Source organism: Myodes glareolus, chromosome X (genome assembly GCF_982192425.1).
Source record: "Myodes glareolus chromosome X, mMyoGla1.1, whole genome shotgun sequence".
NCBI lineage: Eukaryota > Metazoa > Chordata > Mammalia > Rodentia > Cricetidae > Myodes > Myodes glareolus.
In genome coordinates, this window is record NC_142053.1 from 6,019,979 (window position 1) to 6,035,121 (window position 15,143).

At 40.0% G+C, this 15,143-nt stretch overlaps 1 protein-coding gene across 22 annotated transcripts in view; it reads left to right on the forward strand.

The window, feature by feature from the left end:
* Positions 1-15,143, forward strand: part of Ids (iduronate 2-sulfatase) — a 252,787-nt gene that overhangs the window by 116,513 nt on the left and 121,131 nt on the right. For 11 of the 22 annotated variants that reach the window (XM_085684661.2, XM_087902964.1, XM_085684656.2 and 8 more), the window contains one exon: positions 7,259-7,333. The exons of 3 other annotated variants lie outside the window; for them this stretch is intronic. In XM_085684661.2, coding sequence (XP_085540787.1) covers positions 7,259-7,333 — 75 coding nt within the window. Of the gene's footprint in view, positions 1-74; positions 148-7,258; positions 7,334-13,568; positions 13,772-14,046; positions 14,380-15,143 lie in introns of those variants that run through there. 8 more of the 22 variants (XM_085684659.2, XM_085684658.2, XM_048457756.3 and 5 more) reach the window with 4 other exon arrangements.

Below are 15,143 nucleotides of genomic sequence, written 5' to 3' on the forward strand. Positions count from 1 at the left end.
GCCTTGTAGAATGTTTAATATAGGTGTGGCTTTTTGTGGGAACTTATTTCACAGAATCTTCTACTCTATCCCAGACTGGCCTGGATTTCACAGTGCTTCTGCTTCTGCCATCCAGACGCTAGGCACTGTCATTCACCAACATGTCTGGTAAGATCTCTCTAATTTTTAAAAGTCATACAAACTTCCTTCTTAGAGCCACTTCTTTGTATTCCTGTAGTTATGCATGCTGTGTCTTCATTTTCATTTGACTCTAGAAAGATTTTGAATCCCCACAATTTCATCAGTGGCATATTGCTTGTTAAAATATATATTGTTTAATCTCTTCATGTTTGTCTTTCTGTAATTTTCTTTGCTGCTTATTTCTACTCTTATTCTATTGAAATATGATAATTTACAAGAAATTATTTCATATTATTGAGCTTATTAAGACTTGGTTAATGTTCTAAGAATGATGTATTTTGTAGAAATTTCTTGGCCTCTGTAGCAAACATGTGGCTGTTCCAGTGGAATATTCTGTAGACATTTGTTAAGTCCCTTTGTTTTGAAAGTCATTTAACTCTGGTTTTGTTGATCTTTTGTTTAAATGGCCTATCTATTGGTAACAGTGTGAGTAGTGAAGTCACCCACTATTATTGTGTCAGGTTCTATCCAAGCATTACCATTTATTTTGTGAAACTGACTGCATTAACATTCAATGTATATACATTTACATCATCAGGACACCAATTGCCTGGAGAATTAAATGTTTGATCTCCTTTCAGGCTTGGTTTCATTTCATCCTTACTTTCTGTGCTCCTGTTCCTGCTTTATGAAAGAAAAATGCTAAAACTGTGCTTTTGTATTTGGGAAGTTTATGGCTTTTAAAGTTTTATGAAGACTTTCATCTAATAGTTTCCTTTTACTCTTTGAGAGGAGTGGACATAGACATTTGAAATAATGCTGGAAATGTGTTAAGATTATAATGACTCACTGTCACAGACAAAATGCATTATGAGTTATGAGAAGACCATGAACCTTTTGGAGGGCCATGGGTAAAATGCTGTTTTATTTTATTAATAATTTTACTTGTTCTTGATCATTTTATACATGTGTATAATGTATCATATTCACCATCTATTGTCCTCTATTTCCTTCTTTCTCCAATGCTGAAAACCCTTCTTTCCAACAAGTCCCTCTTCCTACTTTTATGTCTTTTTATGTGATTAAGTAAGTTTAATTTGGGGTTACTATAAGCTAACTAATGAGAAAACATGAACATGAATGAAGAGTTATTAAATGGAACATGGACAATTTGGTAGTAGCTACATAAGGAAGTGACTTCCCCTCCCTGGAGTAGGAGGCCGCTTAAATTTTCCTGGCTGCTCAGCCCCGAATTAACCACACAGAAACTATATTATTTGCAATACTGTTTGGCCAATAGCTTAAGCATATTTTTGACTAACTCATATCTTAAATTTACCCATTTTTACTAATTTGTGTATAACCATGTAGCTGTGGCTTACTGGGTAAAGTGTCGGTGCATCTACTCCCAGAAGTGGCTACTTGGCATCTGCTAACTCTGCCTTCTTTCTCCCAGCATTCAGTTTAGTTTGCCCTGCCTAGCTCTTGCTATTGTGCCCTGTGTAGGCCTAAGACAGTTTCTTTATTAACTAAGGGAATTCACAGCATACAGAGGGGAATTTCACATCACCTCCCCTATCAACAGTTAATCTCCATTTATACCTCAAGGAAGGGTGAGGCATTATCAGCTCTTCTTTCACATATGATTGTCTTCGGATTTCTATTGCTGTGAAGAGACACCATGACCACAGCAACTCTTACAAAGGAAAAACATTTAATTGGGGTTGCTTACATTTTCAGAGGTTTGATCTGTTGTCATCATCGTGTAACATGGTGGTGTGCAGGCAGACATGGTGTTGAAGAAGTAGATGATAGCCCTACATCTTGATAGGCATGCAATAGGAAGTGGTCTGAGATACTGGATATGGCTTGAGCATAGATGAGACCTCAAAGTTGATCTCCATAGTGACATACTTCCTCCAAGAAGACCACACTTACTCCAAAGGGTCACACCTCCTAACAGTGCGTCTCCTTTTGGGGGCCATTTTTTTCAAACCACTGCATTAATGTTGATATACTCCAGTTTGTGAAGATAATCATAACTCCTATAAATTCATCAGTGCAATGGCTATATGATATCCAGAAGACAGCATTTCATACTAGTCTTCCTTATGACTCATTCCTTGCAATTTTTCTTGCTCTTCTATGATAATCTATGAGCCTTGGAGAGGGTGATATAGATATCCCATTTATGACTGAGCATGTTATAGTCACTTTGTTTTGGCACTTTGATCAATTTTGAGTCTCTGCATTAACTACTTCCTACTGCAAAAAGATGCTTCTCTGACCTGTGATGAGAGCAGCACTGATCTATAGCTATAATCTCATAAACTTTTAGAAAGCAGTTTAACAGCATATTCATTTAGCAAAACAACAGTGGTAAGTCCTCCTTCAGTGTCGCATCCGTCTTATCAGCAATGAAGATGCAACACCGGACTCTTCTTAACTGCGGTTTATTCAGGCCCCTTAAAATAATCTTCTCTTCCTTTCGTTACCTCTCGCAACCTCTCGCTCCTTCTCAACCTCTCGTCCCGGGGAAAACCCAGTCTGCAGCTTAAATAACCTCTGGGTAGCCAACCCCAAAAAGCCACATGGGAGATGCAGATAGGTCCAGAAACGCGGAAGCAAGCCAGATCTTAGCATTAGCCATATATGGAGTTGTTACACATCTGAGAGCATTCACCATTGGAAAGATGGAAGGTGGGAATCAGCACCACCTGTAAGGCATAGCATCACTCAGCTCTCTACAGTTCCCCTTTTTTGTTTTAGATGCAACAGGCAAGAGTAGAGGCCTGATCTCTGAATATAGAATGACATTGGGACCTTGTACTGATCCTCATTCAGGTGTCATCCACCTGAAGAGTATCAGACCAATCTGATACCTTTTTTCAGAGGTGGGATATAGGGTATCAACCCACATGCAATCAGGCATGCTTTTCTCTGGGCCCAAAGTGGCTGACCCTGAGTGCAGTGCTTAGCCTCGCATCCTGAGTGTAACAATTCTATGATTGTCAATCATGTGTGGGGGACTGTCCTGCTTCAATGGCTGTAACGGCTTTAATAATCATGACTGCTCCGCACTACTGAAAACACCTGATCTTGCATATACACCACAGGCAAGTCAGGGAGACTAACACCAAGAGGCCTGCTAACATTCCCAAGTCCACCCACTCTTTTAGATGATTTATGGTGGCAGTAATCCATGAAGACAATCCTGTGGTTAATTCTGCATTCACTCTGGTAGAGTCCACCATGACGATGATCACCATCAGCTGCTCCATCATGGTATCAACTTCTCCAGTCCAATTACCTAAAAGATAACTAGACAACTGTTTAGACAAATTTGTAGCACGGGTAAAGTTCTCATATTGTATGCTAGTTTTTTCCATGTAATGGGAATTCCTTTCCCAGCGGCCCCTAAGAAAAACCCAGCCCCTGCCTAGAAGGGCATTGCTGTACAGATATAGGGTCTTTCTGCCCCTGCAGTCTTTTTCCCAATCCGAAGCTTGGATGATATCCCATCTTTGTCATTATCTATTGTGAAACAGGGGAATACTCATTACTGAGTCTAAATCCCATGTCTTTCAACAGATCTCTCCCCCACAAAGAAATGGATAACTCTAGGACATAAGGTTGAATACTTTGTGAATGGCCTTCATCATCACTCCACTGTAACTGTCCAGCACTTATATCTGGGGCTCTTGCAAAACCTAGGCCTTGTAAGATTTGAGAGGAAGCCTGAATTGGCCATCCTGATGGCCAATCCTTCTTGGCTATAATGCTTTTGTCAGCACTTGTATCCAACAGACCAAGAATGCATTTTCCTTCTACCTTAAGTGTCAAAACTGGCCGTTGGTCCAAGTCAAGGGGAAAAAAGGTTAAGTCCGTGCTCGAGGAACCAAAACCTCTATCTCCCCTTTCTACAGGGTAGGCTTCAAACCGCTCATGAAGACTGGGAAGGGGTATGAGTTGAGCAATTCTATCTCCAGGAGAAATTGCAGAAATGCCTTTAGGTGATTCTACCATAATTTTAACTATTCCAGTATAATCTGGATCTATAACCCCTGGATGAACTTTTAGATCCCTCAATGTTGTGAAAGACCTTCCTATAACTAACCCTACTGTTCCTGGATCCAGAGGAACAGTAGGGTTAAAGTCTGATTAACCTTTAAAGTTAAATTTAAAGTCTGATTCCACAAGCTGAACTCCCATTCTGGGAGTCAATACGAGTCTGCTGGTGGCACGGAGGTCCAATCCTGATGAACCTGCAGTGGCTCTCCGTGGTCTCTCAGATGTCTGAGAGTTGGCCACACCTCTGACACATGTCCTCGTTCTGATTCACAACTGCCCTATATATTAGTGGGCCCTGAAGGCGGGGGCTCCGCCATCCGTTTTTTGGACGGGAGCTTACAGGTGTCTGAGGCAAAATTGATCATTCATATCCCTTACAGATTGATATTCATTCGCCCAATACTTCCCCCTTTTACATCTTGGACATACATTTGACTGAGTTAGATGCTGGCTGCCAGGCCTTTGAAGATCATCTTCTCTTTCTGGACACTGCTGTTTTAAATGTCCCATTTTACCACACTTAAAGCAGGCACCTGAAGTTGTCTTTTTTCCTTGTGTTAGGCCTGCATTAGTAAGCGGTCCTCCCAACTCTCTACAAACTTTCATCCATGCCTCAAGGCCTAGGCTTTTATATGGGGTTATAGCATTTCTACATTCCTTTGTACATTGTTCGTATATTAGCTGTTTTATCAATGGCATAGCCTGACCTGGGTCCCCAAAAAGCGTGCCTGCAGCTTCAACCATGCGAGCAACAAAATCTGAGAATGTGTCAGTGGGACCCTGCAGAATCTTAGTAAGATTACCACTCACTTCCCCCTGGTTGGGAAAAGCTTTCCAAGTCTTAATTCCAATTTTATTAACCTGTTCGAAGACTTGAATTGGGTACCCAGTCTGCTGATTTGCAAAACGACCCTGACCAAGTAGCGTGTCCCTATCCCAGGCATGATTTCCTGCTGCTTGATTGGCAGCCGCTTCCTCGTTTTCAAATTCTATCAAAAAAGCTTTCCATTCTAAATACTGCCCTGGGTTTAAACATGCTCGTGCAAGTCTGCTCCAATAACCGGGCGTCATGCAATACCAGTTAAGGGCTTCCACCTGTGCCACCGTGAAAGAAGCACGAGTTCCATATGTTCTTACAGACTCCGCCAGAGATTTAATAATCTTAAAATCTAAAGGTTCCTCATATCTGTTCCCCTGTGGATCTTGAAACACTGGATAAGCCAGTTGTAATTCCGTACTTATTGTATCCCAGATTCCTGGGCAAAAAGAATGCCCTGAGCTGCCATTCCCTTCCTTCACATAAAGAGGGGGTGCTGATGGCCTTGCTTGGCATGAGGAAGGCTTGCAGCATTCCTCTCTCTTAGGGTCCCATTTCACTCTCCTCTTTTCTCCCTTCCTTGTTTTTGATCTTTTCATCTGCTCTACAAATGCTTGTAGTTCTTCCTCCGAATCCACAGACTCTGAATTCTCTATATCCTCCTCACTGTCCGTTTGTTCCGACCTCTCCTCCTGAAATATCTTTAAAGCAGCCTGTCTATTCTTTATTGCCTCATTATGTTGTTGGTCCTCATGACAGCCTCTAATTAGTTTCCACACTGAATGCAGCAGCTTATTTAAAGCTGAAAAAATTGAGTGTGATTGAGATGCACCCATAGCCAACTGTTGGACCCCGCACTTTTCTGTGGATACCCACAGCCGATCCAGGAGCGCGCCTTCCCGAACTCGGGCCCACGAGAATGGACGATTGTCCTGAGGGTTTAAAGAGACACACACAAAAAAAGGACCTTGCTCATTTACCAAGAGTAAATGGCAACTTTATTAAACTCAAGTTGGGTATTTATAGAAGTGGGCAAGCGGGATCAAAAAGGGCAGGGCCTCCTCCCAACAGAAGCAGGAAGGAGAATAAAGGCCCAGGCACCTCAGGCAGAATCAGCTGGGGGAGGCCAGGCATGTGGAGCCCACTGCTAGAACCTTGAATACAGGTGGAATCACCATAACAAAGAGATCCAGGTTCTTCCTAAGCTAACCCCTCAAGCCAGTGCTAGTGCAGAATCTCCAGGGAGCCGGAGGTCACAGGGCCCTGCGAATCGCCAGGAGAAGGGAAAAAGACCTTGGTACCTACAGACAACTATTAATGTTTTCTTTTTAAACTTTAACTTTTGGATTGATAGTTTATGGCACCTGTTCTTGCTTTTGATTTAACAGCTTGCAGCACCACTTTCACTTTCGGTTTTACAGCTTTGCTAGCCCTCCTAATTTATCCTAACTTATTCTAACTTATCATATCTTTCCTAACTTATCCTAAGTTTCCTAACTTATCCTACTTTACCCTGCTCACTCTCTATTTACAGAGGAGTGCAGACTACCCTCTTTACCTGTGAACTTTTCAGTAATGAGTCCAGATGAGTGGTTGTGTCCCCATAATGTTCCTTTCCCTGTAACGTTCCTTTCCCCATAACGTTCACTTCCTTTCCCCATAACGTTGGCTTCGGCACCAACTGTTGCGTCTGCCTTATCAGCAATGAAGACGCAACACCAGACTCTTCTTAACTGCGATTTATTCAGGCCCCTTAAAATAATCTTCTCTTCCTTTCATTACCTCTCGCTCCTTCTCAACCTCTCGCCCCGGGGAAAACCCAGTCTGCAGCTTAAATAACCTCTGGGTAGCCAACCCCAAAAAACCACATGGGAGATGCAGATAGGTCCAGAAATGCAGAAGCAAGCCAGATCTTAGCATTAGCCATATATGGAGCTGTTACACATCTGAGAGCATTCACCATTGGAAAGGTGGAAGGTGGAAATCAGCTCCACCTGTAAGGCATGGCATCACTCAGCTCTTTACACTTCAGGATTTTGATCTCCCCGCCTTGAGTTTTTGATTATGTTTACAATATGTAAATTTTTTCCTATGGAGTAGACCTAAAGTCCAATCAGAAGGAATTGGTTACCACTAAAACAGTCATGCCTCTGTTGTGATAGTGAGCACATGTTTCCTTACACATTGGTATTGTGTAGCACATAGGGTTTACTGCTAGATAGACTGTTGATGTATATTCTCTCTTTCCAGCCCATATAGCACCATCTTGCACAATGAAAACTATCCAGCATGGAGAAAAGTTCCTGGTTTTACCATCTAGTTCTGGTGAGCACTTAAAAGTAATAACAATATCCTATATTATTTTGAGGATCTCTGGGTCTTCCTGACCATCACTAATAGGAATGAACCCGACACTTGTTAAGGAGATTTTTGTTTAATAACAGCATCTCTGAGAACATCACTTTATACCCATAAAGTATATTTTTATGTGTTTAAGTTTTTATTTTAGCTATAATTTTAAACCAGCTTACAAAATGGAGGGCTTCCATGTAACTTTTTTATACTTCCTTAGTTGGAACCATATCAATCATTAATCAAGAAAATATCCCACAGACTTGCCCACAGGATGATCATGTGGCTCCATTTTCTCAATTGAGATTCGCTCTTCTCAAATTATTTTAATCTGTGTTAAATTTACATACAAACTGCCCAGCATACCTCATGTCTTTTCTTCTGGGTATAATGTCTTTTGAGATATTTTCCTCATTTCTGTGTTTTATGAACTTTGGTTATGATATGTAGTGGTATATTTTTATGTGGCTAGTCTATTTTGGGTGTGCTTCAGATTACAGATTTATTGTTTTCAATAAGTTTGGAAAATTTTAGTAATAATTTATCTACTTATAATTTATCTATTGATTGTCTGTATTTGTCGTCTTTATCCTTCTTTAGCCATAACCTATATAACTTGTTCCCTTTCATTTTTGTGGCAATACAATACATATATATGAAAACTTGAACTTCTGAGATTAGACTTTGTGGGATAGTGTCATTCTTTATAGAGTGTTGGGCTTTATTCGGTTATGCAAGGATGTATTCACTGGACTGCTTTCTGAGGACCACTGGACCCCTGTACTCAAATGTGTTCTTTCTTGATTATCATTTCCATTCTAATGTAATATTACCACCTCAGCCATTACCATAGAACATTTATTATAATTATCTTTGAACCATGAGCCTTTGTGACTATTTTCTCCTCTGTTGAATGTGCTTTACTTAGTAACCATGAGTTATTAACAATTTAAGATATATTTGCTGTTAGTCACTTCCCCATCTGGCCACATACTTTCTTTTGTGCTATTTATATGTCTATGTATTTGAGTATAGATGTTTGCCTAATAATGTAAAGATTAAATTTATAATGTCTGCATGGGCGTCCATTTGTTGGAGGAGTCCACTTGTTTGTTCCCGGCTGCTCAGCCCAAAAATAATCACACAGAAAACATATCATTTACAGTACTGTTTGGCCAATATCTTAAGCATAATTCTGGCTAACTCATATCTTAAATTAACCCATCTGTATTAATTTGTGTATTGCCACGAGGCTGCGGCTTACCAGATAAAGTTCTAGTGTCTGTCTCTGGCGGGGCTACATGGTTTCTCTTTCACCCCACCATCCAATTCAGTTTAGTTTTACCCACCTAGCTCTGTTCGTCCTGCTCTGCTATAGGCTCAAAGCAGTTCTTTATTAATCAATGGCAATCACGGTATACAGAGGGGAATCACACATCACCTCCCATTTTCTGTTTAAATAAAAAGGAAGGTTTTAACTTTTACACAGAAAAATTACATATAACAAAACAGGTATCAAGTAAGAATTGCAGTTACAATATTTATATCTACTTCATCTTTTATCATAACTAAGGAAAACTATAACTATTTTTCAACTCCATCAAAGATGGATATAATATTACCTAAATTAACAGGAAGTGCATCATAAGCAACTTCCAAAACTCTAGAATTGACAGAGACATCTCGCTGCCTGGACAGTCACACAAAGTTCTTCTGTACTGTTGGGGCATCTGTCTTCAGCTTACAGGCCCATAGTATATATCAGACTTTTCCATGAAGCAGGAAATTTCAAGGACTATTCTGCCTATATTGGCAGTTTGTCAGTCACTTTCTTCTGTGTCCTGCAGAATGTCTGGCAGACTCTTTGATGAAGCAGGAACCCTGAAGGATTGTCTCACCTTTAGGCAAGTTCAGCACTCTTTTCTCTATGGGTCCTGCATGTCTAGTTCATACAGCATAACATCAAACAGTCCAGGCAAAAACATTTTCTTGCCCAAATGACTAGTATACTATACTCTATAAGGAGCCTCTTTGGTGCCTGTCTTCCTATTAAAGTTATTGGTGCTGCCAGGAGCAGATGTGTCTCATTGTCCTGAAAAGTCCTAAGTTCTTAAAAACATTTTAAATGCCATTTTCTGAAGGTTTCTGAAAGATTTGAAGAATGCCTGTCTAACTGAAATATATCTCTATATATCTAGAAAACCTAACTAACTTGTATTTCTTACTTACACATTTCATTTTTAATGAGCTACACAAGCACAATACCTGAATCAAGAGCAGAAATATACATATATATATATATATATATATATATATATATATATATAGTATAACAAAATTGACCTTAAATTTGTATCAGTAAATCAAGATCCATACCAATGCAAATTATTCATAACCATAGCATATACCCCTTTAAATGTAAACAAACATTTATAAACAATATTAGGGAATATGGGCAAAGTTCTCTTCAAACTGCTTCCTTCTTTTTGTTGGGTGAAGTATTTTCGGGGTGTTCACAGAGACCTTTCGGGAGGTCTTGATCCATCAAACCACATTAGTCTGGAAGGATTCTTATCTTCTTATCTTCTGTGACATCAAAAGAAGAACTTCTTTTCCAAAGCAACATATTCTTAGACTCAAATTTTAAAATCAATAAACCTTTATGTTGGTTTAACTTAGCAGTCCATACAATGAAATATCTCTTTATACTTAGCTCCTTCACAGTCTAATGTTCAAAGATAATAATATACATAATCCAGACTCTCTGTGTATATTCCATCTTTATGTGGCTTATTTTTCTTACTCTATTACTTTTTCTACAAGTTTAATATTTATTATTGTTACTCCTTTAATCTGTGACTGTCTATCTCTTTTTTATAATAAATTTACCTTCTCTTTACATATTTTCTTCACTCTCCCAAGCCTCTGTACATTTTAAAAACACATGGTGACTCATTTAGAGTTCTTTTATGTCTGAATCTGTCCTTATTGTGTATCTGTAATTCTTTCTGACCAGAAACTGAACTGTTTTTTTTAATGCTGAATGGGTGTGGCTAGGGATAATGCAGCCCTGCCTGCTTGCTCTGCTCAGTCTAGCATGCCAGAGGCATGTTCATTGCATCTGAGAGCCATGCACATTGCCCCATTTTTAGGCACACAGTGGGTCTATGTCTCCATTAAGCAAGTTGTAGCACTCTGCTCACAGACCCCATTTAAATGCTCAGTTTCCTGATAGAGCCAGAGTTTGTGCTGGCAGCACAGCCCAAGGTCCAGAAATCCGTAGTTTCAAAACACGTTTTTTTTCTTTTTCTTTTTTCTTTTTTCTGCTACTGCTGCATCAGGAAAATCTCTCTTAATGGAGCCACTGAGTTAAGCCATGCTTAACTCTGATTTTTTTTCCTAGAATTCCTTCCCAAATTCTCTCAGGTTTTAAGTGGATTTTAGTTGGCCATGTCGATGCCAATTTGTTGTAGGAGGTGGCTTTTTTTGTTTCCCAGCTGCCCAGACTCCCAAAATAATCACACAAAAACTATATTACTTAAACCACTGCTTGGCCCATTAGCTCTAGATTCCTATTGACTAATTTTTGCATCTTAATTTCACCCATTTTATTAATCTGTGTATCACCGCATGGCTGTGGCTTTTTGTTAAGATTCCATCTGGCATCTGTGTCTGGCAGGGCTACATGGCTTTTCTCTGCCTCCGCCTTCTTTCTCCCAGCATTCAGTTTAATTTGCCCTGCCTAGTTCTCACTATTCTGCCCTGTGTAGGTCTAAGACAATTTTCTTTATTAACCAATGGTATTTAAAACATACAGAGGGGAATCCTACATCACTATACAGCATTTATTATAATTGTCTTTGAGCTAGGCGCCTTTGTGACTATTTTCTCCTCTGTTGAATGTACTTTATTAAGTAACCCTGAGTTGTTAAGCAGTTCAAGTTATATTTACTGTTAGTCACTTCCCCATCTGTGCACATACTTTCTTTTGTGCTATTTATATGTCTATGTATTTGAGTATAGATGTTTGCCTAATATTGTAAAAATTAAATTTATAATATCCACATACAGTAGGAAACTTAGAAAATAACAGAACAAAGAAAGAAAAATTAAATTATCTGTATTTCCCAACCCCAGATAGAGGAAAATGCCACAAATTGTTCAATATGCCTAATTTACACATATCTTTCTATCATAAGTGCTCACTTAAAATTTTATTATTGCTATACATTAATTATACATAATGCTTGGTGTCATTTTGATATTTTCATGCTTATACATAGTGTGTTTTGATCATATTCAGCACTCATTTCTCTCTTTTGATCTTTTCCCACTCTTGATGATCCCCTTTCTCTTCCTAAGTAATGCCATTTCAATTTTTATGTCTTTTTATTTTTGACAACTTAGTGAGCTTCATTAGGATTGCTAATAGGACTTTTTCCTTACTGAGCATCCTGTGTCTTATATGATGCACTATGAAAATGTTACATTTATTTCTCTGTTAAAAGTGTTTCTAGAAAGTATCAACCACGTTTTTTCCCTCCAGGATGACTTTTGCCCGATACTGCTCCCTTACAAAGGACCCCCCTATTGAGACTAGATAGCCAGCCTCCAAATTCATCTGGATATAATAAAATTACCCCATTGTTCAGGGGTCTATAATAAATGTATTGAGTTTTTGGGATGCTGGTACATCTCCATCAAAGCACATGCCCTACCTGATCCCAGCTTTTTTTTTTTTTTATAAATGTGCCTATTGTTTCTTCATTCACTGTCTCCCTCGTTTGATCAGTTCCAAAGGTGGCAGGTGGTGGCCCTAAGTAATCATTTTTCTTTGGGCTTCAGATATAATCTTGTTTTGGAATACTTCTACCAAGTGTCCTAACATTAATAAAGTTCAGATGAAGAAATCACCATTGCCCTATGATCTATTAGCTCAAATTTAATTTTTTAAATTTATTTTGTAAAGTTCATTTCCTTTCCTCACACACCCTTGATTTCTTTTTGGTTGCTTAGTCTACTGTATTCAGTCTTGACTGGACAATAAATCTGAATGACAATGGATCTTTAGCAATTCCTTTGGGTACATCCTCTGTCTCACTGACCTGAAAAACTTGAAGTATTATAAGACTTAAGCATGACAAACTATAGGCTGTATGGACTTAAAAAAAAAAAACAACAGCACTGATGATGGAGCCTCATGGCCTTATATGCGATAGATGAGCAGTCTACTACTGAGCCATACTTTAAGCCCCAAGATTTGGATTTTTAAAAAGATGATTTTTATGTGTATAGGTGTTTCATCTGAATATACGTATCTGTACCATATGCATACTCCCTGTAACTGGAGTTATAGACAGTTGTGAATCTCCATGTGGTTGTTGGAAGAGAAGCCAGTACTCTTTTATTTATTTATTTTGGAACAGCCATTTGCTGTGAGATAATGCTCTTGTACCCTTCAAAATTTGTCACTTTTACTGGTTTAATAAAGTGGTGATTTGTCAGTAACCAGGCAGGAAGTATAGGATGGGCAACCAGACTAAGAGAATTCTGGGAAGAGGAAAGTCAGAGACTCAGTCACTAGTCAGATACAGAGGAAGCAAGATGAGAATGTCTTACTGATAAAAGGTACCAAGCCATGTGGCTAAAGAATTATGTGTTAATTTAAGTTGTAAGAGTGAGTTAATAAGCCTGAGATAAGAGACCAAACAGTTTATAATTAATATAAGCCTCTGCATGTTTCTTTGGGACTAAATGACTATGGGACTGAGCAGGGCAGAAAATTCCATCTATAGCCACTTCTCTTACTGTTGAGGCATTTCTTCCACCCAGAGGATTTGAATTTTTTTTTAAAGTTTTTATTGCATTAATTTTATTCATCTACTAGCTGCATGAAGGCAGGATGTTTTTAAATTCTGAGATTATAATATAATTGCAATATTTATCCATTTCCTTCCCCTTCCAAGCCTTCCCACATATTTCTCCCCACTCACCTTCAAATTCATGGCCTTCTTTTCATTAACCTTTGTTTAGGGCTACATTTTAGTGCTTTATACAGTATCTGCATACCAGTACTAAGTACAATATTTTTAAGATAAATGATAAATGTATGAAAACATAAAATCCTTAGCACTGTCAGTCACAGAGTGGATGTTATTTTAATTTATGGCATCTAGTTGAAACATTAATCTATATCAATCTCTCTCAGGTTTTCAGTACTATGTTTTTTATATATATGGAGGACTCAAGGCATCTCCTGTTCGCCTGTTCGTTTCCCTCACCTCTGCTCAGCCTTCCATCAGTGTCTCCTCAATCTCCATTCAGAAAGGGCCAGGCCTCCCATGGGAGTCAACAAAACATGACACATCAAGTTGAGGCAGGACGAACCTCCTCCCCTTACATCAAGGATGGGTGAGGCAACCTAGCATGGGGAATGGGTTCCTAAAAGTCAGTTAATGCTCCAGGGACAGGACCTGAAACCACTGCTAGCAGTCTCACAAACAGACCACAGACCAAGGTACACAACTGTTACATGCAGAAAACCTAGATCGGTCCCATGCAGGCTCCCTAGCTGTCAGTCCAGAATCTGTGAGCTCAGTCCAGCTGTCTCTGTGGGTTGCCCTGTCATGACTTTGACACTTCCATTCCCACTGGCTAGTACAATCCTTCCTCTCTCTCTTCAACAGGACTCCTGGAACTCAGCCCAGTGCTTAGCTGTGAATCTCTGCATCTGCTTCCATTAGTTTCTGGATAAAGGCTTTCTGACGACAGTTAGGATAGTCACAAATCTGATTACAGGAAAGGGCCAATTCAGACACCCTCTCCACTATTGCAGAGAGTCTTAGCTGGAGTCATCATTGTGAACTGTAAGAACGTCATCCTCTTCCTGACTCCCTGAACACTCACTCCTACCACCCCCCAACATGATGCTTAGCCTCCTGTCTGCCCTGCTCATGCCTTCTTTGGCTCCCCCATCTATTTCTGTTTTTTTTCAAAGTTTATTAAATTATGAAAGTTTCCATTTCCGCCCCTCCTCCCAACACCGTCCCACTCCCCCCCTCCCCCTCCTACTCCCTCTCCATCCCTAAGAGCAGTCAGGGCTTCCAGCCCTGTGGGAAGTTCAAGTTCCTCTCCCATCCCTCCAGGTCCAGGAAGGTGAGTATCCAAACAGACTGGATCACAAAAATCCAGTATATGCAGAGGAAACAAGTCCCAGTGTCATTGTCAATGCTTTTCAGAAAGGCTCCGGGCCAGCCACATTCAGAGAATCCGGCCACATTCAGAAAATCTGGTTGGATCACATGCTCGTTCAGTCCCAGTCCAACTGGCCTTGGTGAACTCTCATTAGATCAGTCCCCTTGTATCAGTGGGTGATCGCACCCCTCGCGGTCCTGAGTTTTTTTTCATGTTCTTCCTCTTTCTGCTCCTCATTTGGACCATGGGGGGCTCAGTCTGGTGCTCCAATGTGGGTCTCCGTCTGTATCGCCATCCATCGTCGGATAAGCAAAATCTTCATCAGTATGGTTATAGGCCAAGGCCGGTTCAGGCACCCTCTCCTCTGTCCAGAGAACAATCTGGGGATCTCTCCTTGGACCTAGGATCCCATTTATAATCAAGTCTCTTGTAAACCCTAAAATGACTCCCTTAGTTGAGATATATTCTTCCCTGATCCCATATCCATCCTTCCTCCCTCCCCCCATCTCAGTCCCCCGAGTTTTCCCCATTCCTCCCCTACTCCCTTCTCTCTAACCCTCTCCCCTTCCAACAACCCTCCCACCCACCC